The sequence below is a fragment of the Columba livia genome, chromosome 20 (assembly GCF_036013475.1).
Source record: "Columba livia isolate bColLiv1 breed racing homer chromosome 20, bColLiv1.pat.W.v2, whole genome shotgun sequence".
NCBI lineage: Eukaryota > Metazoa > Chordata > Aves > Columbiformes > Columbidae > Columba > Columba livia.
In genome coordinates, this window is record NC_088621.1 from 4,627,012 (window position 1) to 4,651,955 (window position 24,944).

At 59.9% G+C, this 24,944-nt stretch overlaps 5 protein-coding genes across 18 annotated transcripts; 2 read left to right on the forward strand and 3 right to left on the reverse strand.

Moving 5' to 3' along the window:
- Positions 1-810: 810 nt before the first annotated feature.
- On the reverse strand, positions 811-9,622 carry SARM1 (sterile alpha and TIR motif containing 1). Of its 5 annotated transcripts, none has more exons than XM_065036968.1 (10): positions 8,899-9,622; positions 6,217-6,835; positions 5,849-6,061; positions 5,632-5,723; positions 4,893-5,128; positions 4,681-4,774; positions 3,924-4,113; positions 3,699-3,820; positions 2,986-3,100; positions 811-1,329 (listed from the first exon to the last, which is right to left on the reverse strand). In XM_065036968.1, exons 1-10 carry the CDS (start codon positions 9,351-9,353, stop codon positions 1,321-1,323), a joined length of 2,145 nt encoding a protein of 714 aa, XP_064893040.1. In that variant the 5' UTR covers positions 9,354-9,622; the 3' UTR covers positions 811-1,320. The 5 variants fall into 5 exon arrangements, with proteins under 5 accessions (XP_064893040.1, XP_064893036.1, XP_064893039.1 ...); XM_065036964.1 differs by having other exon boundaries at positions 811-2,777; XM_065036967.1 differs by having other exon boundaries at positions 2,986-3,155; positions 8,899-9,621.
- On the forward strand, positions 9,223-16,254 carry VTN (vitronectin). Of its 2 annotated transcripts, none has more exons than XM_065036988.1 (10): positions 9,223-9,342; positions 10,132-10,404; positions 12,315-12,452; positions 12,853-12,972; positions 13,291-13,608; positions 13,708-13,847; positions 14,117-14,273; positions 14,940-15,089; positions 15,606-15,878; positions 16,058-16,254. In XM_065036988.1, exons 3-10 carry the CDS (start codon positions 12,392-12,394, stop codon positions 16,153-16,155), a joined length of 1,317 nt encoding a protein of 438 aa, XP_064893060.1. In that variant the 5' UTR covers positions 9,223-9,342; positions 10,132-10,404; positions 12,315-12,391; the 3' UTR covers positions 16,156-16,254. The 2 variants fall into 2 exon arrangements, with proteins under 2 accessions (XP_064893060.1, XP_064893059.1); XM_065036987.1 differs by lacking the exon at positions 9,223-9,342 and adding an exon at positions 9,683-9,857.
- KIF12 (kinesin family member 12) lies at positions 15,303-22,487 on the reverse strand. Of its 9 annotated transcripts, XM_065036962.1 has the most exons (17): positions 22,349-22,487; positions 22,177-22,260; positions 20,262-20,468; positions 20,055-20,133; positions 19,859-19,980; positions 19,620-19,695; positions 19,346-19,480; positions 19,131-19,266; positions 18,785-18,876; positions 18,412-18,547; positions 18,205-18,323; positions 17,965-18,069; positions 17,597-17,886; positions 17,075-17,414; positions 16,861-16,997; positions 16,611-16,750; positions 16,253-16,450 (listed from the first exon to the last, which is right to left on the reverse strand). In XM_065036962.1, the coding sequence occupies exons 1-17, from the start codon at positions 22,408-22,410 to the stop codon at positions 16,344-16,346; spliced, it is 2,367 nt and encodes a 788-aa protein (XP_064893034.1). In that variant the 5' UTR covers positions 22,411-22,487; the 3' UTR covers positions 16,253-16,343. The 9 variants fall into 9 exon arrangements, 7 of the variants coding, with proteins under 7 accessions (XP_064893031.1, XP_064893032.1, XP_064893034.1 ...); XM_065036959.1 differs by having other exon boundaries at positions 15,303-16,476; positions 16,611-16,747; positions 18,412-18,876; XM_065036960.1 differs by lacking the exon at positions 16,253-16,450 and adding an exon at positions 15,303-15,899 and having other exon boundaries at positions 18,412-18,876.
- SEBOX (SEBOX homeobox) lies at positions 21,173-23,807 on the forward strand. Its single transcript, XM_013366827.3, has 2 exons — positions 21,173-21,610; positions 21,721-23,807. Exons 1-2 carry the CDS (start codon positions 21,173-21,175, stop codon positions 21,967-21,969), a joined length of 687 nt encoding a protein of 228 aa, XP_013222281.2. The 3' UTR covers positions 21,970-23,807.
- On the reverse strand, positions 22,718-24,938 carry TMEM199 (transmembrane protein 199). Its single transcript, XM_065036998.1, has 6 exons — positions 24,713-24,938; positions 24,568-24,641; positions 24,405-24,494; positions 23,693-23,729; positions 23,257-23,369; positions 22,718-23,156 (listed from the first exon to the last, which is right to left on the reverse strand). The coding sequence occupies exons 1-6, from the start codon at positions 24,882-24,884 to the stop codon at positions 23,061-23,063; spliced, it is 582 nt and encodes a 193-aa protein (XP_064893070.1). The 5' UTR covers positions 24,885-24,938; the 3' UTR covers positions 22,718-23,060.
- Positions 24,939-24,944: the final 6 nt, after the last annotated feature.

Genomic DNA, 24,944 nt, shown 5'->3' on the forward strand with positions numbered 1-24,944 from the left:
TGTCATTTGTCCTTGTCTCATTCTTCCTTTATCGAAGACCCTGCAGTAAAGAAGCGGCAGCTGAAAGTCATCTGCCTTGTGGAGTCTGAGCATGTGGGAGTCCTGAGTCAGGAAAAATGCAGGTTTGGGACTTGGAAGCAGCCCAAGCTTGTTTTTCCTGAACACCACAGCAAAGCTTGGGGGAGCATTTAGTCTGTAACATATCCTTCAATGTGCAGTAACTGTGAAGTGCTGATAGACGGCTTTGCATGATAAAAGTGGGAGAATTAAGCAGAGGAGCATGAGGTGAAGTAGGGAGGATTTAAGAACTTGCTGTTACGCCGCTTGGTCTGTGTGGTTTTGCCAGCAGACACAGGAGTTGGGTGTTTGATTAATGGGCTGAGGCCAGAATTAGCCTCCCTGGGGAACGGGACATTCTGCGAGTGTGCGTTAGGTGTTTGTAGCTGAACTGATTGTGAACTACGTCCTCTCTACCGCCAGACTCCGTGGACACCAGGGCCAGCAGCTGCTCAGCTTTGTGCAGTGAAGGGAGACCCATGTCATGGCCCTGTATGCCTGTTTGTGTCAGTGCGCTTGCAGAGGAGAAATTCAGTAGGAGCCATTATGTTTTTCTAGGCTGTTCTCCAAGAACTACAACCGTGAAGCAAATACATGATCCACGCGTTGTGACTGTGGGATGCAGGGAGCTACACCAGTCCATGCAAAGCCCAGTGTGAGGATGGTGCTGGAGAATGTTGGTTCTGCGCAAGAGCCAGTGCGAGGAGGCTGCAGGGGGAGAAGTGTGTGATACAGACAGAAAAGAATTGGGGATTTAAGAGTATAAACCCAATTTATTAATCATGTCTGGGAGAACAACTTGAAACATTTCTGATATGACATAGCAAAGGCAAAAGGAAGGATGATAACAGGATTCATTTCCTTGAGACTGATGGGAAGGGGCGGGTGTGGGATGTTTTGTCAGGAGCAGGGCAAGTTCATTAAGGCGAAGATAATGATGGAAAAACAGGAAGAGGCACAGTCTGGGCGGCTGGAGTGTGAGATGGGATCTCGTTGCAGGTGAGATGCCTCAGCTGTTGAGAAGAACTAAATCCCTACGTTGAATGGTGGGTGAGCAGGTTAATTGCTAGAGAGCTCCTGGGAAACAATAACCTTACTGTGTATTATTGTAGAGAGAATAATCCTCAGGACTGTTTGTGTGGGACTCGGCAGCCATGGAGGCCTTGACATTTCATCAAGTACTCAAGCCTTTCCTTGAAACAGCTCGCAAGTGCCTTTTATCCTTCCACAGATTCACCTTTGGGCTCATCTGCTGGCTCCCTCCTATTTAATCTGCAGATTAGATAGATTTTATTTCTGATGAATGCTGGGCAGATACAGCCATTAAATTTTCACTGGAGAATAGAGATGCTATTAACTGTGAGCTGATAAGAACTATCCATAAAGCTGTGCTTAAGCACAAAAATTAAACTTTTTTTTTTCCCTGAAATGTTCATGGATCTGAGCCAAAAGGAAACATGTTTGTGTTCCTGACAGTCAAAGCAAGCAGCGAGGCTTTGCGGGGAGCCAGGAGGAGGACAAGGTGTCTGAGACCCCTCATTACCTCCTGAAAGAGTTGATTTCTTGAGCAGGGACAGGCAGAGGAACTTGCTGCTTGTGCAGCGTCAGGGCAGGCTGGTGTGTCCTGGGCACAGCTCGCTCTCCTTACCTGTGCGTGTCTGAACAAGGACGTCTTGCTGCATTATTCACTTTGTGTTGGAAAAAAAAGAAGACAAGCTCAGGTAGGAGCTGTGATTTCTGGTCCTAATTACAAAACAGGGTGTTGTTGAGAAGCCTGGTGAGCTTCTGACCAGGTGTGAGCAGTAGGACAGGGCTGGGAGTGCAGAATTCGGGGAGCTGGGTCAGGCTGCCCATGGTTCCTCACACCTACCAGCCTCCACCTGCCCTTCGCATCGACCTCGCTCTTTCCTGATGTTTCAAGGTGAGTAGCTGCAAAAAGACCTGGTGGGTGTTGAGAAGAGGTTGGTAGAAAGAAACAAATGCTGGTTGGTACATCTAGCAGAGAGTAGGAACAACTCTGAGGAGCTCAGCCAGGGGTGGGTGCTCGTCAGCAAAGAGATGCTGTGTGAAGGGGCAAACCACGGGAGATTTGCTGTGGAGCACCACCAACAGAATAAAGTACAACCAGTGTAAATAACTACAAGTACAGTACAATCGGCATCTCTGGATGTGCATGGATATATGTTTTCCAGAGTCACAATCCAGTGAATCTGGGACATCAGATGGAGGAAAGGGGCTTGTTTTTAAAAGTACTTTTTGCAAAGACCCTGCTGAACCTTCACATGATGTAAACCCAAACTTCCATAGCCAGAGTTAAGAGCACAAAGTGGTTTTGCAGCATTAGGAGGTGAAAGGTGCTTGAGGAGTGAGTGAGCTCATGTGATAAAGGGACATTACTGGGAAAGGGAAAGCTGCTGCTGAGCAGTTCAGAAGGCCTCGCTGTGTTATCTTTCCCAAACACGGGGATTTTGGTATGGCTTAGCTTTTATTTGCCCTTTCCTGCTCTCAGCTCCTGACCACAATGACGTTCCCACGGCACCCAGCAGAGGCCACACGATGCTTACGGACCGTTCCCTCTCCACTGTTCTTCCATCTCACATCTCCTCTTGCCATGTGCCCTCACCAATTCCCCAGTTTTTGGTCCTCGGAAGATCCCTCCTCTTCAGACACGCTTCTGGGGGAAGCTGCAGCCCTTTGCGGGGTCTGGACAGTATCAGCCCCTGGAAGACAACTCGTCCATCCCAGAGTCCACCCTGGCTTGGCTCACCAGGCACCGTACAAGTGAGTACCGGCCTTTTAGCGTCAGGGGTTTGTATTTGGAGGGTGAAGGGGAGGCTGATGAGCCACAGACCTCGTCTCAAGCCAGGGTACTAAGATGGGGAAAAAATCTAGAGGGAGAAATTTGGACCTGCATAAAAAAGGGGTCACCTGGGAGGTCTCTGGAGGGGATGAGGCCACTGTGCTGGTCCTAGGTCTGCCCCAGGGAGGGCAAACAGTCCAGGCCATTCTCCGACCCAGCCGAGGAGTCCCGCGAGGAACGGCCCTGGAGAAAGCGAATGATTTTGTCGATTGTGGCCTCCTGGTACTCGTGGGACCATCTGCATTTGAAAGGAAAATTTGAGTTAATTTTTCCATTGCACAAGATGCCTCAAGACAGCTCGGCGTGTTTGGGTCGGGAGCCAGAGACGCCTCTCCCCAGACCAGCTCTCCAGCAGCCTTTTCCCCATGGACAATGGTGGAACGCTGGATGTCTTGGGAAAGTCCCTTCCCCGTGCCCTGCTGGGCTGGAGGACTACGAGAGGGTTGGGATGGCAGTGAGGTGAGCGGACCCCGGGTGAGTTGTGAAACCCTCCAGCACCCCTCCTGCCTGGATGGATGGGCACAAGGACCGATGTCATCTGAGCAGTGACTGAGTGGGGGATCCCTTATCCAGAGGAGCCCCAAGAACAAAATCGAAGAGTTATGGTGGGACCTTTGTTCACTTTGTGTTCAGGAATGCTCGAAGTGACTCACCTCCCCTTTGTCCCGTTCTGTCTCCCTCATCTGTTTCTCCCAATTGCCTTGTGTTCTTTGCTACTGCTTATGTAAGCCGTTCTCTCCAGGTACCAAGGAACCACGTGGCACAGGTTCCTGTTACTTACTTGATACCATTAAATTTCAGGACAGCCCTCATGTCTTCAGGAAGGGTTTCTGGGTCAGGCCACTCAAAATGGTCTGTAACAGGTACAATGTTCTTTCCAGAGTCCAAGGCTGTCACAATCTCCTGTGGGAACACGCACGCGCTCAACGCGTGGCCCATGTCAGCCCATCACCAGCCCTTTTCTGCTCCAGCATCCACCAAGTTCCCATGTGATGGCATCTCCTACCTTGTGCACCCAGTCCTTGCACTCGGGGTCTCCCATGCATTTATCCAGCGCGTTGGGTGAAAGGACCAGCACAAAATTGCGGGCGCTCATGACGCTCTGGATCAGCTTGTCCTCAAACTTCCCTGCCTCCAGCTTCTCTACGTCAATGAACACGCTGAAGCCGTGCAGCTGCAGGTGGACCTTCAGCAGGCTGGTGGCAAGAGGGGACAGCACCATGAGGAGAGCTAATGCCAGCGCCCGGGTTTTGTGCGCTTTCCCACTGTGTTGGCCAAGATGTGATGAGACAGAGGAGCAGTGAAGAGGCCCCCAGAGAGGACAGCGTGGAAAAGGGTAAGTCAGTGTCAAAGAGGGACAGGGTGGCAGTGACAGGACTGGGAATTAGCCTGTCCACCGCACAGCTTATGGCACATGCTGTCCCCATTTGCACCACAGCTTTTGGCAGCCTCTCCTTCCTCCCTGCTGCAGCTCTCCTGGCTCCACGCTCTTCCCACAACTTGTTTTTTACACTGAGGGTGGTGAGAGCCTGGCCCAGGTTGTTCAGAGAGGTGGTGGATGAGCCATCCCTGCAGGCATCCCAGGCCAGGCTGGACGGGGCTCTGAGCAACCTGAGCTGGTGAAGATGTCCCTGCTCATGGCAGGGGTGGCACTGGATGGGTTTGGAATGTTCCTTCCAACCCAAACCATTCTATGATTGTATGATCACCGGCCTTCGCTCTGGGCTGCAGCCCAGCACCGCGTTGTTGCCTGCAGGACTCACCTGGCCAGCTGTGACCCGGTGCTCCTCCGGTAGCTGATAAATACATCAGTCCCATCCGAGGCAGTTTGCAGCGTTATAGGGGAGTGAAGCGTTTCTAGGCAGAACAAACAGCAACCACAAGTTAAAAATACCCAACAGCTCATGCCAAACAACCCTCAATACTTGTCCCCACCCTCCTGCTCTGGCACAGCAAGCGGCAGCAGGACCCGCACCCCGTGCAGCAGTGAGGATGCGGACGCGGTGGAAGCCCGTGTTGATGTGACAGTCCTCCTGCAGCTGCTGCTCCGTCACCCGGTGCAAGAAGTTGCGGTTGATGCCGCACGTCAACAGGTTGTACGTGTACTGGCGGAACTTGGGGTCGATGCCGCCCAGCCAGTCGGCCAGGTTGCTGCGGTCACAGGTGGAATAGTTTGCGAAGGTCTTCAGCTCTGTCAGCTCCCGGAAAAACCTGGCAGAAAGAAATGAGAGTGTGGAGCGGGGAGGGGAGGCTGCTGGACCAGGCAGGACTTGGAGACATTTGGTACCACATTTTTTATCTGCACAGGAGAGGATGAAGCTACATGTCGTGGTGAAGACTGAGGTAAAGAAAAAGAGACAAACAGTGTGACTGTGGGAGTGTTGGTCCTCAGGACACGGAGGTATGAGGAGCTCAACTGAGCAAGGAGAATCTCGGGTAAGTTCCCATCTTCCTGGGTAACTTGCAGGATCCCAGGTCCCCTGTGCCATAGGTGGTCTCTTGCCACCCCACACCTCTCTGGTGCGTTGGCCCCATCGCAGGAATCCCTCTGGGACTGCATTTGGCACTGGAAAAGCCCTGGTAGTCCAGGTGTTGTGTTTTCAGGATCTCTGTTCTTGCCTTTGCAAGAGAAGGAAGGCACAGATCTCCTTCCTGGCTCTGCCACTGTGGTGATGACCATGGGAGAGGCCGGCGTTCCCTGGTGGTGGTCCTACCTCTTCCGAGTGATGCTGGAGTCCATCCCCAAATCCTCCTGCAGCTCCTCCTCAGTCAGCCTCAGGAGAATGTCCCCATCCACCTGGTGGTCCTGCCAAGAGAAACCCAGGCTGGAAAGGTCCCAGGAAAAGCTGTTGGGTGAGATGCTTACACCTCTGCTGCAAGATGGGGCGAAAGGGCCCATTCAGGTGTCCCTCCCCCAGCACACAGCCCTACCAGGAAGCTCTGGCAGTATTTGTTGAATCCGATCTGCTGCAGCCACGTCTGCACCTCACAGGGTTTCCAGTTGGGAACCGTGGGCAGGATGCGCCGAGGAACCTCCTCCCCTATCATGCGCAGCACCTTTTTGGCCAGGGAGGAAGTGGTGCTGCTGGTGGAGTAGCACACTACCCTCTTCAGGCTCTGCGTAGCCCCAATCTCACTGAAAATCTGGGGATGAAAAGCAGGGAGACGTCACTTTCCTTTCCCATCAGCCAAAAAACAGGGTCCTCGGTGAGCTCAGAGGGGAGCAAAGGACACCAAGAAGCGGTTGTGGCACCCCTGCCCTTTCACACCTGCTTCCTGCAGGTCAACCTACCCTTTACCTTTGCTTTCTTCTGCCTGGTTTTGATGGCAGCCTCCATGCAGAGGTAGAAGGCGGCGATGCACTGCGCTTCCAGCCGCGAGCTGTCCAGCAAGGCCACCAGCCGCTGCAGATCGTCCGCCGTCCTGCCCTGCCTGTTGTCACTGCTGCCCAGCATCTCGCAGGCGAACTGCTCCGGGTCCAGCGAGGCGATGAACGGCTCCACCAGAGCCAGCGTCCCCGAGCGCTCCACCTCCTTCTCGATCTCCTTGTTGGTGGCCAGCACCGTGATGGCCAGGCACGCGTGCAGGCGGATCAGTTCATCATCCCTGGAAAACACCAGTGGGAAAAGCCACTCTGCCGTCCTCTTCTCGATCATCAGGCGCTGGTTGGCCTGCCCGCCGTACATGGCGCAGTTGGCCAAGGCCATGGCGCAGTGCCGCAGCACAACGGGGTCCGTCCAGCGGCACCAGTACAGTATGGCATCCAGGCCTCCGTCAGAGATGAGCTCGAAACAGGTCTCCTCGGTGTGTTTGAACATGTGCTCCAGGATACCGGAGACGCTCTGTGCCAGCTGGGGAACGTCTCGCTCCTTGGCTAAGTTCAGAATCACTCCCAGACCGATGCGAGCGATGCGATCCCTGCAGGGAGAGGAGGCACAGGATGGTGAGGGGCAGATGGCCATGAAGGGAGTGAGAGCAGTGACTGGTGTGAGAACTCCCCTGTCCTCCGGTGGCATTTGCCCATGACAGCCAGATGTTTCCCTGTGGGACATGGGTGGCGAGAGGTAACAGGCTGGTGTAGGAAGAACCTGTGTGGGTCTGATGGAAGAGCTTGTGATGGGACAGAACAAGTGGTGCATAGCCCAGGGCCACCATACCAGAGGCTTGTGCTCAAGGTAAGATATGTAGCAATTAACAATGCAGGGTAGGCCAGCGCCAGGGTAGAAGTTGATCAGCTTTGTCAGCTTTACTGGGTGTGTATGAGCTGCTTTGTGTTCAGGGCTGAAAACTCGTTTGTCCCTAAGCAGAGCTGTCCCCTGGCTGCTCTCCAGCTAGGTGCCAAGCCCAAGACAGGTTTCACACCTACCATGTGGAACTGGCCATGGGGCCATGCAAGAGATGGGGATCTGCCTGTCCCAAGATGGCAGCTTGGAGAAAACCTGTTAATTTCTGCAATCCTGGGCTCTCCTAGAAGAGGACAGGAAGGGCCCGGGGCCACCAGCTGCCACTTGGCCATGACATGCTTTGTGCCCCATGCCATGAGGACAGTCTTGAAGCGATGCCTGCATGGGGCTGGGTCCTAAAAGTGTAGAGCAAGGAAGGGGGAAACAATGGACTCCCCCCTGCCTTGCCATAAACCTGCCCGGGACGAAGGGACAGCTCCATCTCTGGCCTTAGAAATGACCCGTTTGGTGCCGCGGTGGATCTGCTCCGCTCCCGAGGCACCAACGCGGTGCGGGGTGAGGGCACGGCAGCCTCTCCGTGCTGGCACACGGGAAAAACATTTCTGGGAAGCCTGTGGCCCACATGGCCCACGCTGACCTTGGGGTGGATTTGGCAGCAAACACTGTGCAGAGCTCTGGAAAAAAAGCTCTCAGGCTGCGACTGGCTCTGAGCCCGGGCTCGGCCACGGGGCTGGATGACAAACGCAGCTCCACCGGGTCCCTGACTCCCGGTGGATGTGGGATGGAGCCAGGACTGGTCTGACTGAGCTCAGATGCTGGGAGAGGTCTCTAAGCCAGAGGTTTGGACCTCCCAGACATTGCTGGAGGTTGATGGAGGAGAACAAGGAGCTGGGGACCCATGGCTGATACAAGACCCTGGCCCAAGAACTGCTCCTGAAGCAGAGACAGTGACTCCAGCAGCTGCTTTCCCTCACCAGGAAGCTAAGTGCTGGAAAAAGACTGTGCCAGCAATGTTTCCTGGGATTAATTCTGCTCTAATGGACTTTCCTGATTTATCTGTTGCTTTTTTTTGCCTATCAGTGCGTGCAGCGCATGTTCACGGTGTGCGAAGGGTGAGGTGCTGCACATGAGGATGTGCTGGGTGCCACGTGTGCACATTCACCCTCAGACACACACACAGAGCCAGACCAACGCCTCTCACCTGTCCTGGGGCGCAGCACCTGCATCTCCAGCCTCTGAACTAGGGGCCACAAGCTGGGAGGGCTCCATGGGCCACCGACTGACCAGCCCCCTCCTTGTGGCCTCACTCCAGCCCTGGTCAGCAGCTGAAATTCTCTGGGAACCGGCTTCATCCTCCTCCTGTTGTGGTTATGGCTAAGGGGGTGTCGTGTCTCGTCCTAGGGATCAGATGCTCTGGGCCAGGCAAATGGACCCAGCTCAACCACAAAGGGTATTTGAGCACACCTGGGTGGCCCTAGGCTGAAGGTGGCTCATGGGGACACCCCAGTCCTCACCAGCATCCCATGAGCTGGGGCTGGTCCTCCTCCCACCAGCCACGGTGGCGGGGGCAGGTTGTGCCATTGCTGGGGGTGATCAGCAAGCTGGGGACCCCCTTGTAGAGGTGGCAGGTGTGGGGGGACACCCTGCAGAACCAAGAGGGTTTGATGCACCAGGAGCACCCAGAGCAGGGAAATCTGGGGGGGGTGGGGGTGGGATGGGTGAGGAAATCCCTGCCGTGCTCAGGCCTGCGGTGGGGAGGGCTGTGCCCGGTGCCGGGGGGCGGCTCTGCACACTCACCTGTTTTCTGCCACCAGGATCTGCTCCAAGAGTTTCCCCGCTTGGCACTTGGTCTCCAGCTCCGCCGTGTACAGCAGGTTCAGCAGCAGGTCCAGTCCCCCCTCCAGCCGGATCATGTCGCACACCACCTTGGCCACGTCCCTCCCCAGCGTGGGCATCCCCCAGGCTTCCTCCACCAGCTGGAAGACCTCGGCGATGGCCTTTCTCAGCTCCGCGGGGCCGGCCGCCTGCTTGGCGTGGGCAATGGCGCGGTGCAGGGCGGGCAGGATGCGGTCCAGGGCTGCCCGCACATCGCTGTTCACACCGGGGGAGACCTCCCGGTGCTCCCAGGAGCTGCCCCCACCGGCCCAGCTCCCCGCCTGGCTCACACACTCGGGCACGGCCAGACGCTCCGCACCCGCCATGGAGAAGAACCGGCAGAGCTTATAGAGGGAGAAGAGCAGGGTGAGCACCATCAGCAGCTCCTAGCGCAGCATCCTCGGTCACCCGCCCGCTGGGAGCACCCGGGCTGGGCCACCAGGTTCCTGGGAAGCCACGAGGTGACTGGAGAGGATGTGCTGGAGGGGACACAGAGCTGGCCCGTGGTCCAGCTGCAGGGCTGGGCTGCCAGCACCCTATCCCCTCCCTGCCCTGCCGGGATGCGGAGCTGCAAGCCGTGGCAGGAGCTGCCTTCCTAGAGCCAGGCTCAGCATCTCAGGTCCGCAGGGGCTGATGTCACCCGCGCAGGCGCCGCCTCGCCAAGGAGGGGCTCATGTCCGGGCAGCAGCATCCCCCTCCTCGCTGCAGATGCTCTGCCAGACCCCACACCCCTCCTTCCACAGCCCCCAGCCTGAGCTGCGGTTTGTCCCGCTGTCCCCACAGCTCATGTCCCGTTGTCCCCACGGCTTATGTCCCCCTTTGCCCGAGCTGCCGTGGTCACCTCTGCAACAGCAGGGACCCCCAAGCTGCTTTTGCAGCAGGTATCACTGGACTCTCTGTGAGCAGCGATGGGGGCACAGGGTAGAAATAGAGTCAGGCACAGCAGTGGCCCTGGCCATGGGCACAGTGTGGTTGTGGCTGCCTTGCCACTGCATTTTGAACTGATTTGATATCAGTGCAGGGGGTAAATAGCTCCCTTTGCACGATGGAAATTCAGAGCAGCTCTTCTGGGTGGGCTCGGGATTTGCATGATAAAAGAAAGAGCAGAGGCAGCCCGGGCGCCTTTTATTTTCCTTTTTTCTTTTGTTTTTCCAGGCCGGATGTGCTCAGGGCAGAAAAGCTTTGGATACTTCTTGCCTCTGTTGGGAGGAGCAACTTAAATCCTTGGCTCCTAAGCCAGGTTGTTGCCAGCTCAGACTAAGACTTAAATTCAAGTTGATGTTTTGATGCCACAGAGTCGGTTTTAATCCTCTCTGAATCCACTACGGAGGGACAGACAGAGGAAAGGGATAACAAGTCGCAACAAAGGACGGCAAACAAGGCGACCCGAGTGGCCCAGTGCTGCAGGAGGAGCTCAGCACAGAACCAGTAAGGATTTTCCTGATAAATTATCATTAACTGGGGGTAACAACGAGCTGTCGTGATGCAGCACAGCAGAGGGTTGGCTGCCTCAGAGGAGGCTGCTCTTTGTGGCTGGCAGAATTCATACTGTTCTCTTAGGCTTGTCCTGACAAGCCCAGAAAGCTGAGCTTTGCTTTGGTTCTGCTTTGCTGTAGTTCTGCTTTGCTCTAATTTTGTTTCGCATTTTGAGAGGGATCTCCAGCCCTGGCAGCCTGGGCTCTTGGGGTACCAGGGGTTCTCAGCCCCATCCCCTGTGCTCCCCTCAGCTGCAGGGGCTTCCCAGGACCCCGTTACCCCAACCAGCCCCCTCCCGGGCTCTCCGGCTGTGCTTTGAGCAGGGCAGCCAGGGACGAGCTGGCCAAGCCTTGGCCGCTCTGTTTGCTGGCGATCAGGAGCCTGGAGCAGCAGGAGGGAGCTTTGTCTCAGCCGATCAGCAAAAGCAGCTCAGACACTGCCCAGCCCCTCTCTGCCCCTGCCCGAGCCCTCTGAGGGCACTTGTTCCCCCCATTCCACAGGGATGGGGTGAAGCTTTAGTGCACCCAGGGACACCACCAGCCCTGCCACAGCTGAGGCCAGGGGACAAGGAGGGGGTGATGAGGCTGCAGGAGAAGTCCTGCCCCGACAGCCCATGTCTGGCGGCTGTCCCCTGGGCTCACCAGGGCTTTCTGAGTGGAAATGCCTTCAATGCTGTTCTCAACACCAAATCAAAGCTCTTTGCAGCACAGGTGGGAGCAGCCGGGAACTGCCTGTGTCTGAGCTGGCAGAGGTGAGGCCCCTGGAGAAGCGGGAACCCTGCTTGGTTTTCTTCTCTCCCCAAATCTCTTATCGCTTATTAAAACACTGCCCAGGTTTCCCAGAGAGGCGGTGGATGCCCCATCCCTGGAGACATCCCAGGCCAGTCTGGAGGGGGCTCTGAGCAACCTGAGCTGGGCGAAGATGTCCCTGCCCATGGGAGGGCAGTTGGAACTTGGAAGGTCCCTTCCAACCCAAACTACTCTATGATTCTTTGATTCTGTTAAAGCCCAGAGCTGCACCGCTCCGGCCCTGGGGCTGGGATAGACCCCACAGAGCCCGGACAGACCCTACGAACCTCCTGCCCCACCAGTGCCACAGCAGCAGAGGCAGCCAGAGGTGCTATCTCTATAGCCTCATGTGCGTTTGCTCCTTGCCCCTGACTAAATAAACATCCCAGAGTTATCAGGGGCTGTCGAAAGAGCTGAGTCAACATTAATTAGTAACCAAAAAGATTGGTCGGAAACAGAATGATGGGAACGACAAGAACAAAATACACAGACTTCTGTTTGCCGACTGCAGTGAAAGTGTAGAGGGCTCCTGCGCTCCCTCCTGGACACTCACCCCTGTCCCTTGGTCCCCGTGCTCAGACGTGGCACCTGCCCCATCCCTGGTCTGAGCCTTGGGGCTCCTCAGCTCCGCTCCCAGCCTTGCTGGCATTGAGACAGCCAAAATCCCGAGAGCAAGTCCTCCAAAAAGGTGACATTTTGGGCAAGCATAAGCCCAGAGCTTTTCCCTTTGCCCTCTGAGCGCTGCTCCCTTTTCTGCTCTCCTTAGGGTTTTGTCCTGCTGGGACCACACTGAGAAACAGCCTCCACTTGAGACGGAGGCTGGGAGCTTCAATATTGTGACTTTGCTGTGAAATAAGTGTGACAGGACCTCAAAACTGGTTCCTGGCTTTGCCTGCTCTGTCCCCCCCACCCTGGCAGTAAAGACACAGCCAATGGCTCTCAGAGCTGCCTGTATGTGTGGGGAGCCCTGTCCCTCCCGAAACACACCCGGCTCGGCATGGGCTGCTCATGGGAGAGAGTCTCTGCCCCTTTCCTCTCTGTTCTGACCTTGGCCTGTTTGTTCTCTCCCCCCAGGGCAGGCTGAGCAAACAGTGGATGCGGCAGCCCTGTCTGCAGCAGTCACAGGAGGGCTGCGCTCCCGGCTGTCCAGGATGAAGCTGCTCTTCGCAGTGCTCGCGCTGGCCCTGCTCGCTGCTGCCCGTGCTGCCGAAGGTGAGCTGGAGCCACCAACCCTGTGCCAGTGTGGAGACAGAGCGAGTGTGGCTCCTGGGCTGGTGGAAGGGCTGGGAGGCCCGGGCAGGGTGAGGAGGGGACCAGGTGGTGGCCATGGCTGCTGGCCATATTGGCTACACTTCCAAATCACTGGCTGTGCTACAGCTGGAGCACCAGCATGGAGCTGGGACCCTGGCACAACCTGGCCTGTGGCTCCCGTCCCAGCAGGAGCACTGAGAGGTGCTACTGCGGCCCCGAGGGTACCCGTGGAGAGGTGGGGTCCCCCCAAAAGGAACATGCCCTCGTTGGCTTTCACCCCTGGGGCTCGGCTGGGGAGGAGGCACAGGTCCTGCTGACCACCCCGTGTTCCTCCTCCTGCACTGACCATCCGATCTTGCAGACTCCTGTGAGGGCCACTGTGATGATGGCTTCGATGCGCGGCGCAAGTGCCAGTGCGACACCCTCTGTGTGTACTACCAGAGCTGCTGCAGCGACTACTCTACCGCCTGCAAAGCCAAAGGTACCGGCCCCGCAGCCGCTCCCCTGCCGAGCAGGGGCTGCTGGGGTGGCTTTGGGTGCCCAACATCGTGGGGGCTCAGAGGGTCTGTGCTGGGTCAGCTCTGCACCCGCAATATCAGCAGAGGGAGGTCAGCGACAGAATTTGGTGCTGGGGATGCTGTGGCACTGGGGGTTTTTGGCAGGCGGCTCACTGCTGCCCACAGTGTGGGCCCCCAGGGGTCTGTGCAAATCCGTATTTCCTGGGAGCAAATGTCTCCCGCACCCAGACCCTATGGGAGACCCCCAGGGCTGGTGGCGACCAACCTGCTCCCTCCAACAGTGACCCGGGGAGATGTGTTCGCCTTGCCGGAGGACGACTACCTTGACTACAACCTCACCGTCGACCTCGGCACAGAGCCGAGCACCAAGGCAGCCCCCACAGAGCTGCCCACAACCCCACTGCCGGTGCAGCCCACGCCAGAGAGCGAGCCGGGCCCCGAGGAGACGCTGACGGAGACGCCCATGGAGGAGGTGCCCAGCACCACGGCAGATGGGCTCGGGGAGCGGGACCCCGAGGAGGAGCCAGAGGAGCTGTGCAGTGGGAAACCATTCAATGCCTTCACCGACCTGAAGAACGGCTCCCTTTACGCTTTCCGAGGTACCTCGGGGACCTTTCTGAGGCACATGGGACATGCTGTTGTGCTGTCACCCCATGCTGGTGGCCATGCTGCCGCTCCCACATCCCCTCTCCCCCCAGGGAAGTACTTCTATGAGTTGGATGAGACCAGCGTGCGGCCCGGCTACCCCAAGCTCATCAGCGACGTCTGGGGCATCGAGGGCCCCATCAATGCAGCCTTCACACGCATCAACTGCCAGGGCAAGACTTACCTGTTCAAGGTAGGCAGGAGCCCGGCTGCAGGGCTGGGGGTGCTCCTGGGGCAGTTGGCACAGCCCCCAACCTACCCTGTCCCTACCCTGACACCTCCATGTGCAAACACACACAGTGGCTGCCAGATATCCCCAAATTCCTGTGCCTGTCTGGGGCCCCAGGCAGCCACAACCTCACCACGGGGCTTCTCAGCCTCCACTTGCTCCCCTGGGCAGACCCTCACCTGGGGGATGCTGCACCCAGCCCCCTGACCCCACTCTGCCTGACACCCCCCCAGGGCAGCCAGTACTGGCGCTTTGACGATGGAGCCCTGGACCCCGGGTACCCCCGCAACATCTCCGACGGCTTTGAGGGCATCCCAAACAGCATCGACGCTGCCTTCGCTCTCCCTGCGCACAGCTACCATGGCAACGAGAGGGTCTATTTCTTCAAGGGTAAGGGGTGCAGCCCCCTGTTCCTGGGAAGAGCCCGGTACCAGTGGCCATGGGCAAGACACCCCTCTGGCTGCTGCTCCCCTATACAGGGCACTGGGGAGGCCACACCTCAAATTCTGGGTTCAGTTTTTGGCCCCTCAAGACAAGAAAGCCCTTGAGGTGCTGGAGCGAGTTGAGAGAAGGGAACGGAGCTGGGGAAGGGGCTGGAGCACAAGGGTGATGGGAGCGGCTGAGGGACCTGGGGGGTTCAGCTGGAGAACAGGAGCTGAGGGGAGACCTTCTGATCTCTGAACTGCCTGAAAGGAGCCTGGAGCATGGAGGGGGTTGTTCTCTTCTCCTGAGTAACAAACAATAGGATGAGAAGAAACAGCCTCAAGTTGCACCAGGGGAGGTTTAGGTTGGATATTGGGAACAATTTCTTCCCCCAAGGGCTGTGGGGCATTGGAACAGGCTGCCCAGGGCATTGCTGGAGTCACCATCCCTGGAGGGGTTGAACAGACATGGAGATGAGGTTCTTAGGGACATAGTTTAGTGCCAGTGTTGGGTTAATGGTTGGACTCTATGATCTTGAGGGTCTCTTCCAACCAAAATGATTCTGTGATTCCATACTGCTACTCCTCAAGTGTGTGTCCCCTGCTAATGCCCTGTGCATCCATCCTCTCCCAGACAAGTACTACTGGTCCTACGACTTTGCCCAGCAGCCGACGCAGGCCGACTGCGAGAAGTCCTCCCCCTCCACCGTGTTCAACCACTATGCCTTCATGAACCGCGACAGCTGGGAGGACGTCTTCCATATCCTCTTTGGTGGCAGGATAAGTAAGGGCTGAGATGGTGCCAATACATCTTGCACTGACCGGGTACAAGGAACACAGGCACCCGAGGAGAGGGAGCGGTGCCGGGGGTGCAGGCAGGCTGGATGAGCCGCTGTGACAGGAATCCCCCAGGCCACAGCTGCATCTCTCACAGCATCCTAAATCCCATCCTCTGCACGCACTACCCATCTCATCACCAGCCATCTCGCACCACAGCGTCACTGTTGGGGATGGTTTATTCCCAGCGGAGATGCCAGAGCAAAACCCCAGCCCTGAGCAAGAGAAATGAAAGCTGGAGAGAAGGGGGCTCAGCAGCACAGGGCTGATCCCAGCCAAGGGTGGAATGAGGGGCTACTCCCGGCTCTGCTTGGTCCGTGTCCCTGTCACACATTTCCATCCATGCTGGGATCCTTTGGAGTGTCCCCGTGGGTCTCGGAGTGGGTCCGGGGAGCTGCCTGTGGGGCTGGGATCACCCCAACACCTCGCTGCCCCTTTGACTCACCCTCTGTCTCTTTGCCAGCCGGGGCCAGCAGCCCGCGGTACATCAGCCGGGACTGGCAGGGGGTGCCCAGTCGGCTGGATGCCGCCATGGCCGGCAGGATCTACGTGGCCACACACCAGCCCCGCAGGAGGAAGTCTCGCCGCCAGCGCAAGAGGTACAAGAACCACCGGTCACTGAATTTGGGTTTCTGGGGCTGGCTGGAAAATGACTCCGACTCCGCGGGTGTCGAAAGCGACTGGCTGTCGGGCTCCAAGTGCGAGACCCTCCAGAGCGTCTACTTCTTCGCAGGAGGTGAGTCTGGGGCGGCAGGATCTGGGTGAGATGCAGAACCAGGGCTGCCGGGGCAGGGGGAGGTTTCCTCTTGCTCTGCAACATCCCTGAGCTGAGGACGCGGTGGGAAGGTGCCCAGGGCTGGCAGCGAGGGCTGGCAGCGCCCCACAGCCCTGACAGCCGTCTCCCCTTCCTCCCAGACAAGTATTACCGCGTCAATCTGCGCACCAAGCGTGTGGACCTGGTGCAGCCTCGCTACCCCCGCTCCATCGCCCAGTACTGGCTGGACTGCCCATAGCCTGGGGAGGAGAGCACCTGAGCAGCCCCCGCCGCAGCGGCCAGCAGCACAGCTCCTAGCTAGCCAGAAATAAACCGTGAGCGCTGTGCAGGCTGGAGAGCCATCTGTCTGTCCGTTCATCCATCCCATGGTCTGTGCAGTCCTTGTAGTCTGAGCTCCCTGTGTCCCCAAGGGCTGTGTTTGTCCCCTCAGGTGTAAGAACTGTGCGTGGGCTGTGCCAGGTCCCCGCTGCTGGCCCCGGCCATGGCACGGCTGCTCAGATATGCTCGGCCAGCCAGTCCAGTGCCTCTTCCCACTGGAGGAGAGGGACAGTGCTGGCAGCTGCCAGCCAGGAGCCAGCGGGATCAGATCTCCCGGGATCAGGTCCACAGCCCCATGCACAAGCAGCTGGCTTGGGGATGGGTGCCCATCTCTGAAGGACCCCATCTGAGGCCTCCCCCCACTGCCCTGCTCACCTCTTGGCTCTGAAAACCCTGGCCACGGTGGTGCCGAAGGGATGACCCTTCCCTCGGGGCTCGGACACTGCGCAGGGCCCAGCAGCTCCTGGGGAAGCTGGTGCTGCTGAGACGAGCTCCTGCTCTTGCCCCGGCTCCTGCTGTGAGGACACATGAATCAACCCCCCTGTCCCCTGACACCCTGTAACCCCAGGGGCTTCCTGAGCCACAGCTGATGCCTAGGGGGGTGGCCTCAGGCCCTGGCTCTCACCGCTTCCCCTGCTGCGTCTGGGGGAGCCCGGGGAGCTGATGGGACCCAAGCAGACCCACGTCCTCCTGGCCAGGTGGCAGGACACTGGTGCTCCGCTCAGGGGGGACTGGCTGTGGTAGGGAGGGCCCTGGCAGCGTCTGGGGGTTCAGCAGGGTGGTCAGGCTGCTGTGCCACACTGTGCCACCCCCATCAGAAGAGACCCCTGGAGCCATACCTGGGACACGATGGCATCAGCCAGCCCGGGGTAGCACTGGGGACAGCTGGGGTGGCTGGCGGGAGGCAGCGGGGGGGCGGGTTGTGCATCCTCACCCTGCCACGGGCACAGCCCCACATGAGGATGCCCATGGAGTCCAGGGCCCCCCATGCTCGCCGGCAGCCGGGTGCCAGAGGCGGGTGTCACGTCGGGCTGTCGGAGCCTTGTGGGGTGGCTGGGGGGTACACGGGGCATGTGGGCACTCTGGAGCGGAGGCTGGCTGTCACAGGAGCTGTGGGTGGCTCTGTGGTGTGGGCCAGCTGGGATGTCACTGCTGGGGTCTGGGGACATCCAGGGCTGCCTGGGGAGCAGCGAGGAAGCAGGACAGGGCATTAGCAGCCTCCAGTGAACCTCCAAGCCCTGCCCAGCCCTGGGGAGCCCCCAGGAGAGATTGGCTGACGCAGTGCTGCCCAGCCCAGGGCTCTGGCTGCCCCACCAGCCCTTGAGCCTCTGCTCACGGGTCCCACGTGTGTCCCCCCGTACCTCAGCTGCTCATTCTCCACCACGAAGTCCCTCAGGAGGCCATAGAGGCTGGGCCAGGCTGGGGCTCCCTCCTCCAGGAGCTGCCCTTTGAGAGGACAGTTACGCATCCCCGCGGAGCCGTACCTGCCTCCCCAGCCTGGCCATGCCCCTGGCCTCGGCAGGGTCCCTAGGACCTCCATGCTCTTCATTGGCACCCTGGGCAGGCACAGCTGCTGGCGCAGGGAGAGGTTTTCCAGCTGCAGGGCATGGATTTCTTCCTCCAAGCTTTGCAGCAGCTTTTCCCGGGACACCTGGGAGCACAAGGGGGTGGCTCAGGGGGGTCGCAGCAGCGGGACAGAGCACCTCGCCTGCAGCCCCACCCGCTGTACCCTGTTAGCCATGGGTCTGGTGGTGACTTTCCGGGCCCGGCTGGCATAGTGCAGCGTGCTCAGTGTCTCCGAGAGGCAGCGCGAAGATGGGGAGATGCAGGCAACCTGCCAGAGAGTGAGAGCCGAGGTGAGCTGCCAGACGGGGGTCACCTGTACCCCTCCAGCCTTCCCCTCTGTGGGACGAGAACCTGGCGCCCCACAGCTCCATGCACCCCTGCCCACCCTCCTCTGTGCACGTACCATCAGGGTGACTCCTGAGCCGCCCAGGGAGCGGGCCAGCAGTCGGGTGAGCTTGCTGTCACGGTAGGGAATGTGTGTCTGCTTCCCTTGGGATTTGGCCAGCAGGGAGATGCAGTGCCCTAGCGGAGGATGAGCCGCAGAGGGTGCAATAGGGTTCTGATGGGGGCCAGCAGCTTGTGCTTCCACAGCGAGGGTCCGCTGACTTACCCAGCGCCAGGAGGCTGCGGTTGATGTTGTTGGCCTCCACGGAGAGCTCCCCGCTGGAGCCGGTCTCCTTCACCCGCTCGCTGCCAGCCAGGTCCACAAAGCACAGTGTGCCCTGCTTGCTGGGGCGCGCGCTGGGCTGGGGGACCCGTGTTGGGGGGTGATGCTCTGGTCCCTCCTCACCCCTTTCCCGCGGCCCACAGCAGCGTCCCAACCCCTGCGTCTGGGATCTGGCTCCCTGCTGCTCCCCCCAGTCCCACCAACATATCTTGGGGGAGGAGGACGTGACCCTCACCCTGTGGCTGTTTGCACCCGCACAAAGACCCCTGGTTGCCCCAAGCCCTCCCCATGTGCCCGGAGCAGGACACGTGCTCACGGCTCGGCTGCGGACGTGGATGGTCAGAAGAGCGTGGCTGCGGCTTGAGTGCCTGTTGAGGGCGTGTGCCGAGGTTCGTCGCCTCTGAGATCCTGCCCGAGGAGGTGGATAAAGAGCTGCAAGGGGGCAGGATGCCCTGGCACAGCACCCACTGCCCACCCCTGCCAGACACCAGCCTGCCTGGGCTCTGCGGCAGGACAGGGAGCTGCCCCTCTTGGCTGCTTTCGGAGCCCCACCAGTCCCAGCCACACATCTTGCGGGGGGGGGCTGAGAACCCCGACACCAGGTCCAGCACCCCCTGAACATGCCCCTCGATGGCCCCATCCCTGCGTCCATGGCTCAGCACCTTGCAGGAGCAGCTCAGTGATGGTCTCCAGGCTCTCGAAGTCCACACTGAATTGGTTCTCCACATAGAAGCCGCGGGTTTTGCTCCACCGCAGGGGCAGGACACACGGTGGCCCGGGGCTCAGCAGGTCCCGGACCTGTGGGTACAGCAGAGGCAGGGGAGCAAGGGCACAGAGTGCCAGGGGGGCTGGGTTGGGTGACCAGGTGAGTGCTTACCTGCTCATTGTAGATCTCCAGGTAGGAGGCACTTAGAGCCAGGTCAGAGCCGTGGCTCTGGCTCTGCTCCAGGAGGCAGGCAAAGGATCTCTGCATCAGCCCCAGCAGCCCTGGGGCCGCTGGCCGGGTTTCATTCTGCAGAGACACCGAGGAGGCGAGTGGTCACGCTGCTTTGGCACCCACCTCCTCCCACCCCCACAGTGCCCAGGACTGGGTGAGAAAAGCCCATCCCACCAGCAGGATCAGGTCAGGTAGGGGTATGGTGGTATTGTACCTGGGTGAAGGGTCCCATCAGGGTGTAGGTTTTCCCCGAGCCGGTCTGCCCAAAGGCAAAGATGGTGCAGGAGAAGCTGTGGAAGATGCTGAGCCTCAGGCATGGCCCCAGGTGGTGGCACAGGGATGCCACCTCCTGGCACAGTCCCAGCAGTGCAGACGCAACAGCGAGGCCTGGACAGGTGCAGTGCAGGGAGCGTGGGGTGGGCTGGGGTCTGTGGGGGTCTCAACAGGACTCACCCATTTATTGCCAGCTCCACCAGTTGCCTCATTCCACTGCCTTCGAACACGGCCTCCTGGGAGGTGCCCGCATCGAACACAGCGTTGAACCCGAAGGTGGCATCGTGCCTGGGTGCGCTCACCTGGGCACGGGGATGGTGGCAGCTCAGGGGGAGCCGCAGCCCCTCCTGGACCCCAGTTGGAAGGTGACACTTACATGGATGGTGCCATCACCAAGGCTGTGCACAACACGCCGGTCACCTCGCTGTGTCTCTGTGCAGGTCAGTGGCCGGACCCTAATTGTGTAGGGTGGGATGGTGACACAGAAGTGTCACTGTATGGGGACCATGGGGAGTCCCACTGTACCCCTGCCCCAGGCAGGAGCAAAACTGGTCCCCACTGTATCCCCGAGCCTTCCCCTTACCTCAGCACCACTCTCAAGCGTGTCTCTCTGCCTACCACAGGGCCGTCGCGCTCCTCTCTGGGGCTCCTTTGTGGAACAGGGGGCAGTGGGGCACAGGGTGCCCCCTGGCTGGGGGACCTGCCCACAGGCACCCCATGGACCAGGGCAGCGGGGCCCACAGTTGCGCTGTGCTCACGCCGTCCTCCTGTCCTCGCTGTGCCCTGGGGCCTGGCAGAGGACAGAGTTAGATGTCCCCCTATGTCCCCACACAGGGACTGTCCTGTTCCCCCCAGCCTTTTTGGGGTGCCAGCCCCCCGCCTGCTGCCCAGGCAGCACTGTACTGGCTGGGAAAAGCTGGCAGCAGTCACTGCGCAGCCCCTGCCTGCTCCAAGACAGAGTGGCCTCCGCCCCCTCACGTCCCCACCAACTTACAGTCTCTCCTGGCTCCGTGGGAGCGTTTTGGATCGTGCACGCGGCCGGGGTTCCCAGCCCCGCTCCCCCTCCGGCTCCATTAGCCCCCCAGCACCCCGCAACTGGGGTGCCCGCAGTGCCCGGCCAGTCCCGGCAGGATCCACCGCCAGCCAGCCCCGGCTATCCCGCACAACAGGTACCGCCGCTCCGGTTAAACATTGACCGGTGCCGGCCCCGCGGGAGAGCGGCGGCAGCACGGTGGGGGGTGAGGTGGAGCGGGGGGGCGGGCGGTGGAACCTCGGCCCTGGGCGCTGGGGACCCCGGGCTCCCGCACCAGCTGGGGGGCCCGGACCCACCGACACTGGACCTCCCCCGAACCCTCTCTGAGCCCCGGGATGGTCCCGGGCCCCGCTGTGCCAGAGGGCAGCGGGAGGGGAGACCAGTACGGGCAGCTGGTGGGGTGACTGGTCCCCGGGGGCGCTGGGGGGGACCGTCCTCGGGGCAGCCGCGGCTGTCGGGGGATGTGGAGTAGGGACCGACCCCGGGAGCAGCCGGGGAAAGGCTTGGAGAGGGGGGGCAGCGCCGCCCGCTCGGGGCGGTCCCAGCCCGGTGCAGGGGGGGAGAGTCCGGGGCGGATAAAAGCCGGGGCGGCGGCGGCGGGGCCGGGGCAACCGGGCAGGATGAGCGCGGCCCCGGGCACCTCCCGCGCCCCCCAGCCGCTGCTCCGCTTCCCCGACGGGGCGGGCGGGCCGGGCGGTGGGCGGGTGGCGGCGAAGACCGGTGCCCCGGGGCCGTGTCCCTGCCCCTGCCCGGGGGGGCCGCGGAAGCGGCGGCGTACCACGTTCAGCCGGGGGCAGCTGTCGGAGCTGGAGCGGGCCTTCGCCGCCGTGCCCTACCCGGACATCGCCACCCGGGAGCGCCTGGCCGAGCTCACCCAGCTGCCCGAGGCCAAGATCCAGGTGAGCGCAGACGGGACCCCCCTCCCAGGGCTGGGACCCCCCCTCTTCCACAGGGCTGCCCCTCTGGGGCCGCTGCTGGTGTCTCACGTTGTCCCCTCAACCCGGTCCAGGTCTGGTTCCAGAACCGTCGTGCCCGCAGGATCCGCAGCACCAAACCAGAGCCACCACAGCTACCGCCGCTGCCACCACCCGGGGAGAGGGGTCCCCCTGCTACACCCCCCGATGGCACTGCCATGAGCCCGACCCCTGTCCTCCCTCCGCCAGGAGCCCACAGTCCCGCTCGGAGCCTCCCCACCTCGCTGGGCTCTATCTCTGACCTCATCTACAGTGCAGCCATCACCAACCTGGGCGAGCCGTAGCTGTGATGGGGAACCCCCTGCCACCAGGGACCCTCCCAGCACTGGGCCCCCCCCAGCTTAGCACTACAATTTCATTAGGGTGTGGAATTACTGCTGGTCCCAGAGGTCCTGAGGATGCCATCCAATATCCTAAATGCCGGTGTGGCTGTGGCGGGCCCAACTCCCCATCAGCCCCCTAATACCGTCTAATCTTTTGGAAAAAAATACCTTAATCTGGGGCTGTATCCATGGATGATTGTGGCGCGGCCGCCCCTAATCCGCAGGCACGTTCGCAGGTGCTGGCAGATCCCCCTGTATCGGATATTAAAGCGCGTTTGCAGAGGGGCTTAGCTGCCATCAGAACATTAATCACCGTGTCCAGCCCTGGCAGGCTGCCCACCTGGCAGGTGTCCGGTCCACAGCGTCCGGTGGTGCCACCGTGGGAGTGTCGACCTGTTCCATGGCACCCGAGAAGCCCCCTGTATGTCCCCACCCCACCTACAAAAGCTGGGCACCCTTTGGCAGGGGATGTAGAGCCACGTGCCCCTTGCAGCCTTGTCTGCCTGTGGGAGGCTCCGCTGCACCCCATGGCACCGGCAGGCACCTCGTGCTCCTCCCCAAAACACTGACGCTGAGTGCGGGAGCAGGCGGGAGCAGCGAGGGAGTGGGCAGGAGCAGGATGTGGGATGCAGAGGGAGAACGAAGATTCTCAGCTCTCTGTGGTGTCTTTTAGGCGTCAGGTCAACAGACGGCTCCCATCAGGCAGTACGAAGGTTGCAAACACGCAACATAATTTATTTTCAAGCTAAACGGACAGCAGCTTCACAGGAGAATGGGAACAGCACAGCTATGTCTCTCTGTGCTGGGGGATGAGAGTCCACAGCCACTCCCTCTTCTGTTCCGCAGCTGCAGGATTTTTAATCCATGATTCGTTTCAGGAACGTTAAGGAGCGGGAAGCAAAGGACGAGGCCTGAGGAAAGCAGCGGGCTCTTCCTGGTAGCAGCAGCAGGTACAAACAGATGGTAGAAGATAAACCTGCCCCAAATTAATGACTCCTGGGGAGGGCGAAAGCCTCCAGCGCAAGGGCCATAGTTCAGGAGGACACGTGCGATCACAGTTTGCCAAGGTCCCCTTCGAGGGTCCGCACCATCACGTACAGCTCGGCCAAGCCAACAACTGAGGCCACGATTACCGCTGAGAGGACGCGCTGGGGACACAAAAAGAGAGAGAAGTGACCCCGTGTGTGCCTGGAGCTGCTGCCCGCGCTGAGGAGCGCGTCTGCCGCTCTGAGGCCAGGGGTCACTCACCGCTGCGGTCTCTGCGAAGACGTACTGGCTGCCCAGGTACGTGCAGGCGAAGGCGGCCGCCACGGTGACAAAGAAGTTGAATATGGTGATGACAACGGCTTTGACAGAGCGAACTGGAGAGAAGGGGGAGAGGCTTTAGGTAAGGCCGGGAGAGCCAGGTGGGGAACAAGCTGTCATCCCGCTGATGGAGCCTGCCCGCGGCTGCCTCGGCTGGGCTACAGCGATGCTCCAGAATGCTTTATGCCTCCAGAAATATTTATAAGAAAAACCAACAGGCTGCTCCTTGACTCGAGCAACACTGTTGTGCATTAAAACCTTTGGTGAGATATTCAGAGAGGGAAGGGCTGTCTGAGACAACAGCTCGCGATGCGGTTGTCCCCAGGACTGCCCTGGAGGTACACGCTGCCAGGCGTCAGCAGGACAGGCAGCCACTCACCTTGCCTCCCAAATTCAGCCAATGTCCCATTCATCTCCTAAAAGAAGGAATTAAAACAACTTGTGATCTGTTGTATTTTAATGTTAACCGTATAATAAAAGCAACACCAATGCCCTGTCCTGTCCCTAAGACTCATAAGTTCGGGGAGCTGCGATTTGCTGGGCTGTGGGGGAGCAGCAGTGCCACAGCATCGGGTTTGTCTGGGTTTGTGTTTGTGGTCTGATTCAATGACATTGAGAAGGAACGCTGGCTTGTCCAGACAGTCACTGTGCCAAAAGTTCTCAGTGCTTCCTCAGAAAGAACGAGTGCCCAAGTATTACCTTGTTTTTTCAGCTTTTACCTTGACATGAACGATCTCATTTTAAAACTATGAGGAAAACGCAACTGTTCAGAAAAAGGCAGCACGGATGCTCCCAATAAAACATTCACCACACGTGCTCAGTCTCCCAGATCAAAACCGGAGGTCTCTGGCACACAGAGCTGTTCCCAGACGTCAGCATCTCTTCTGTTCCACCATCCCAGTTACCTCTGCCCTCAGCCCTGCATCTGTTGTCTCTGTGCATTTACAGTGTGCACTCCTCAGGTCCCTGCCCGCATTCCCTCCATAGCACACGCACTGCAAGGGGCAGGTTTCCTCTGCCGTATGTCAGGTTGCTCTCGCCCACTCTTGAGCACCGAACCCTGACAGCAGGCGACGCAGGGGGCCGCTCACCTGGCCGGTGATGTTGCGGGTCATCCGCCGGTACTCCTCGTTGGCCAGCTTGGCCTTTATCCGCTCCAGCCGGGCCACCAGCTCGGGGTTCTGGGGACGGGCAGAGCGGCTGTAGGGCCGGGGCAGCCGCCACCTCCCGCGGCCCTGCCCGGCCCTCACCTACCCGCGGCGGGACCGGCACCTCGGGCAGGTGGATCTCGCTGCCTTCCAGGAGCTCGTGTAGGTACAGCGGGGACTCTGCGGGGAAGGGTCGGTTACCGGCGGCCTGGCCGGTCGCGGCCTGTGGCTCCCGGAGCGGCGCGGCCTACCTGCCTCCCGCAGCGCGGCGTGCAGGCTCCGCAGCAGGCTGAAGGGCACCAGGGCGCCTTCAGACGCCAGTGCGGCCTCCAGCTCGGCCCGCAGCCCGGCGGGCAGCCCCGCCAGCTCGTCACCCTCCACCGCCCTCCGCAGACGCCGCCCGGCCCGCAGCGCCGACGCCATCTTGCCCGGCCGCCGTCGCCTAGGCGACACGGAGCACCATAGAGCGCGGCGGCGGGCTAG

Coding starts and splice junctions, on each gene's coding strand:
- SARM1 (XM_065036964.1), bottom strand. CDS start 9,353: ATGGTGCTCACCCTGCTCTTCTCCCTCTATAAGCTCTGCCGGTTCTTC. Junction 5,724..5,848: donor AATACTGCCAGAGCTTCCTG/GTAGGGCTGTGT, acceptor TTCTCTTGGCAG/GACCACCAGGTGGATGGGGA. Junction 3,821..3,923: donor GCAAGGACTGGGTGCACAAG/GTAGGAGATGCC, acceptor GTGTTCCCACAG/GAGATTGTGACAGCCTTGGA.
- VTN (XM_065036988.1), top strand. CDS start 12,392: ATGAAGCTGCTCTTCGCAGTGCTCGCGCTGGCCCTGCTCGCTGCTGCC. Junction 12,973..13,290: donor TACCGCCTGCAAAGCCAAAG/GTACCGGCCCCG, acceptor TCCCTCCAACAG/TGACCCGGGGAGATGTGTTC. Junction 15,090..15,605: donor CCTCTTTGGTGGCAGGATAA/GTAAGGGCTGAG, acceptor TCTCTTTGCCAG/CCGGGGCCAGCAGCCCGCGG.
- SEBOX (XM_013366827.3), top strand. CDS start 21,173: ATGTGGAGTAGGGACCGACCCCGGGAGCAGCCGGGGAAAGGCTTGGAG. Junction 21,611..21,720: donor TGCCCGAGGCCAAGATCCAG/GTGAGCGCAGAC, acceptor AACCCGGTCCAG/GTCTGGTTCCAGAACCGTCG.
- KIF12 (XM_065036955.1), bottom strand. CDS start 22,410: ATGGAACAGGTCGACACTCCCACGGTGGCACCACCGGACGCTGTGGAC. Junction 18,877..19,130: donor CACTGAGCTGCTCCTGCAAG/GTGCTGAGCCAT, acceptor CTCCTCGGGCAG/GATCTCAGAGGCGACGAACC. Junction 18,324..18,411: donor CCGCAGCCTCCTGGCGCTGG/GTAAGTCAGCGG, acceptor ATCCTCCGCTAG/GGCACTGCATCTCCCTGCTG.
- TMEM199 (XM_065036998.1), bottom strand. CDS start 24,884: ATGGCGTCGGCGCTGCGGGCCGGGCGGCGTCTGCGGAGGGCGGTGGAG. Junction 23,730..24,404: donor CCCGCAACATCACCGGCCAG/GTGAGCGGCCCC, acceptor TCCTTCTTTTAG/GAGATGAATGGGACATTGGC. Junction 23,157..23,256: donor TCTTCGCAGAGACCGCAGCG/GTGAGTGACCCC, acceptor TTGTGTCCCCAG/CGCGTCCTCTCAGCGGTAAT.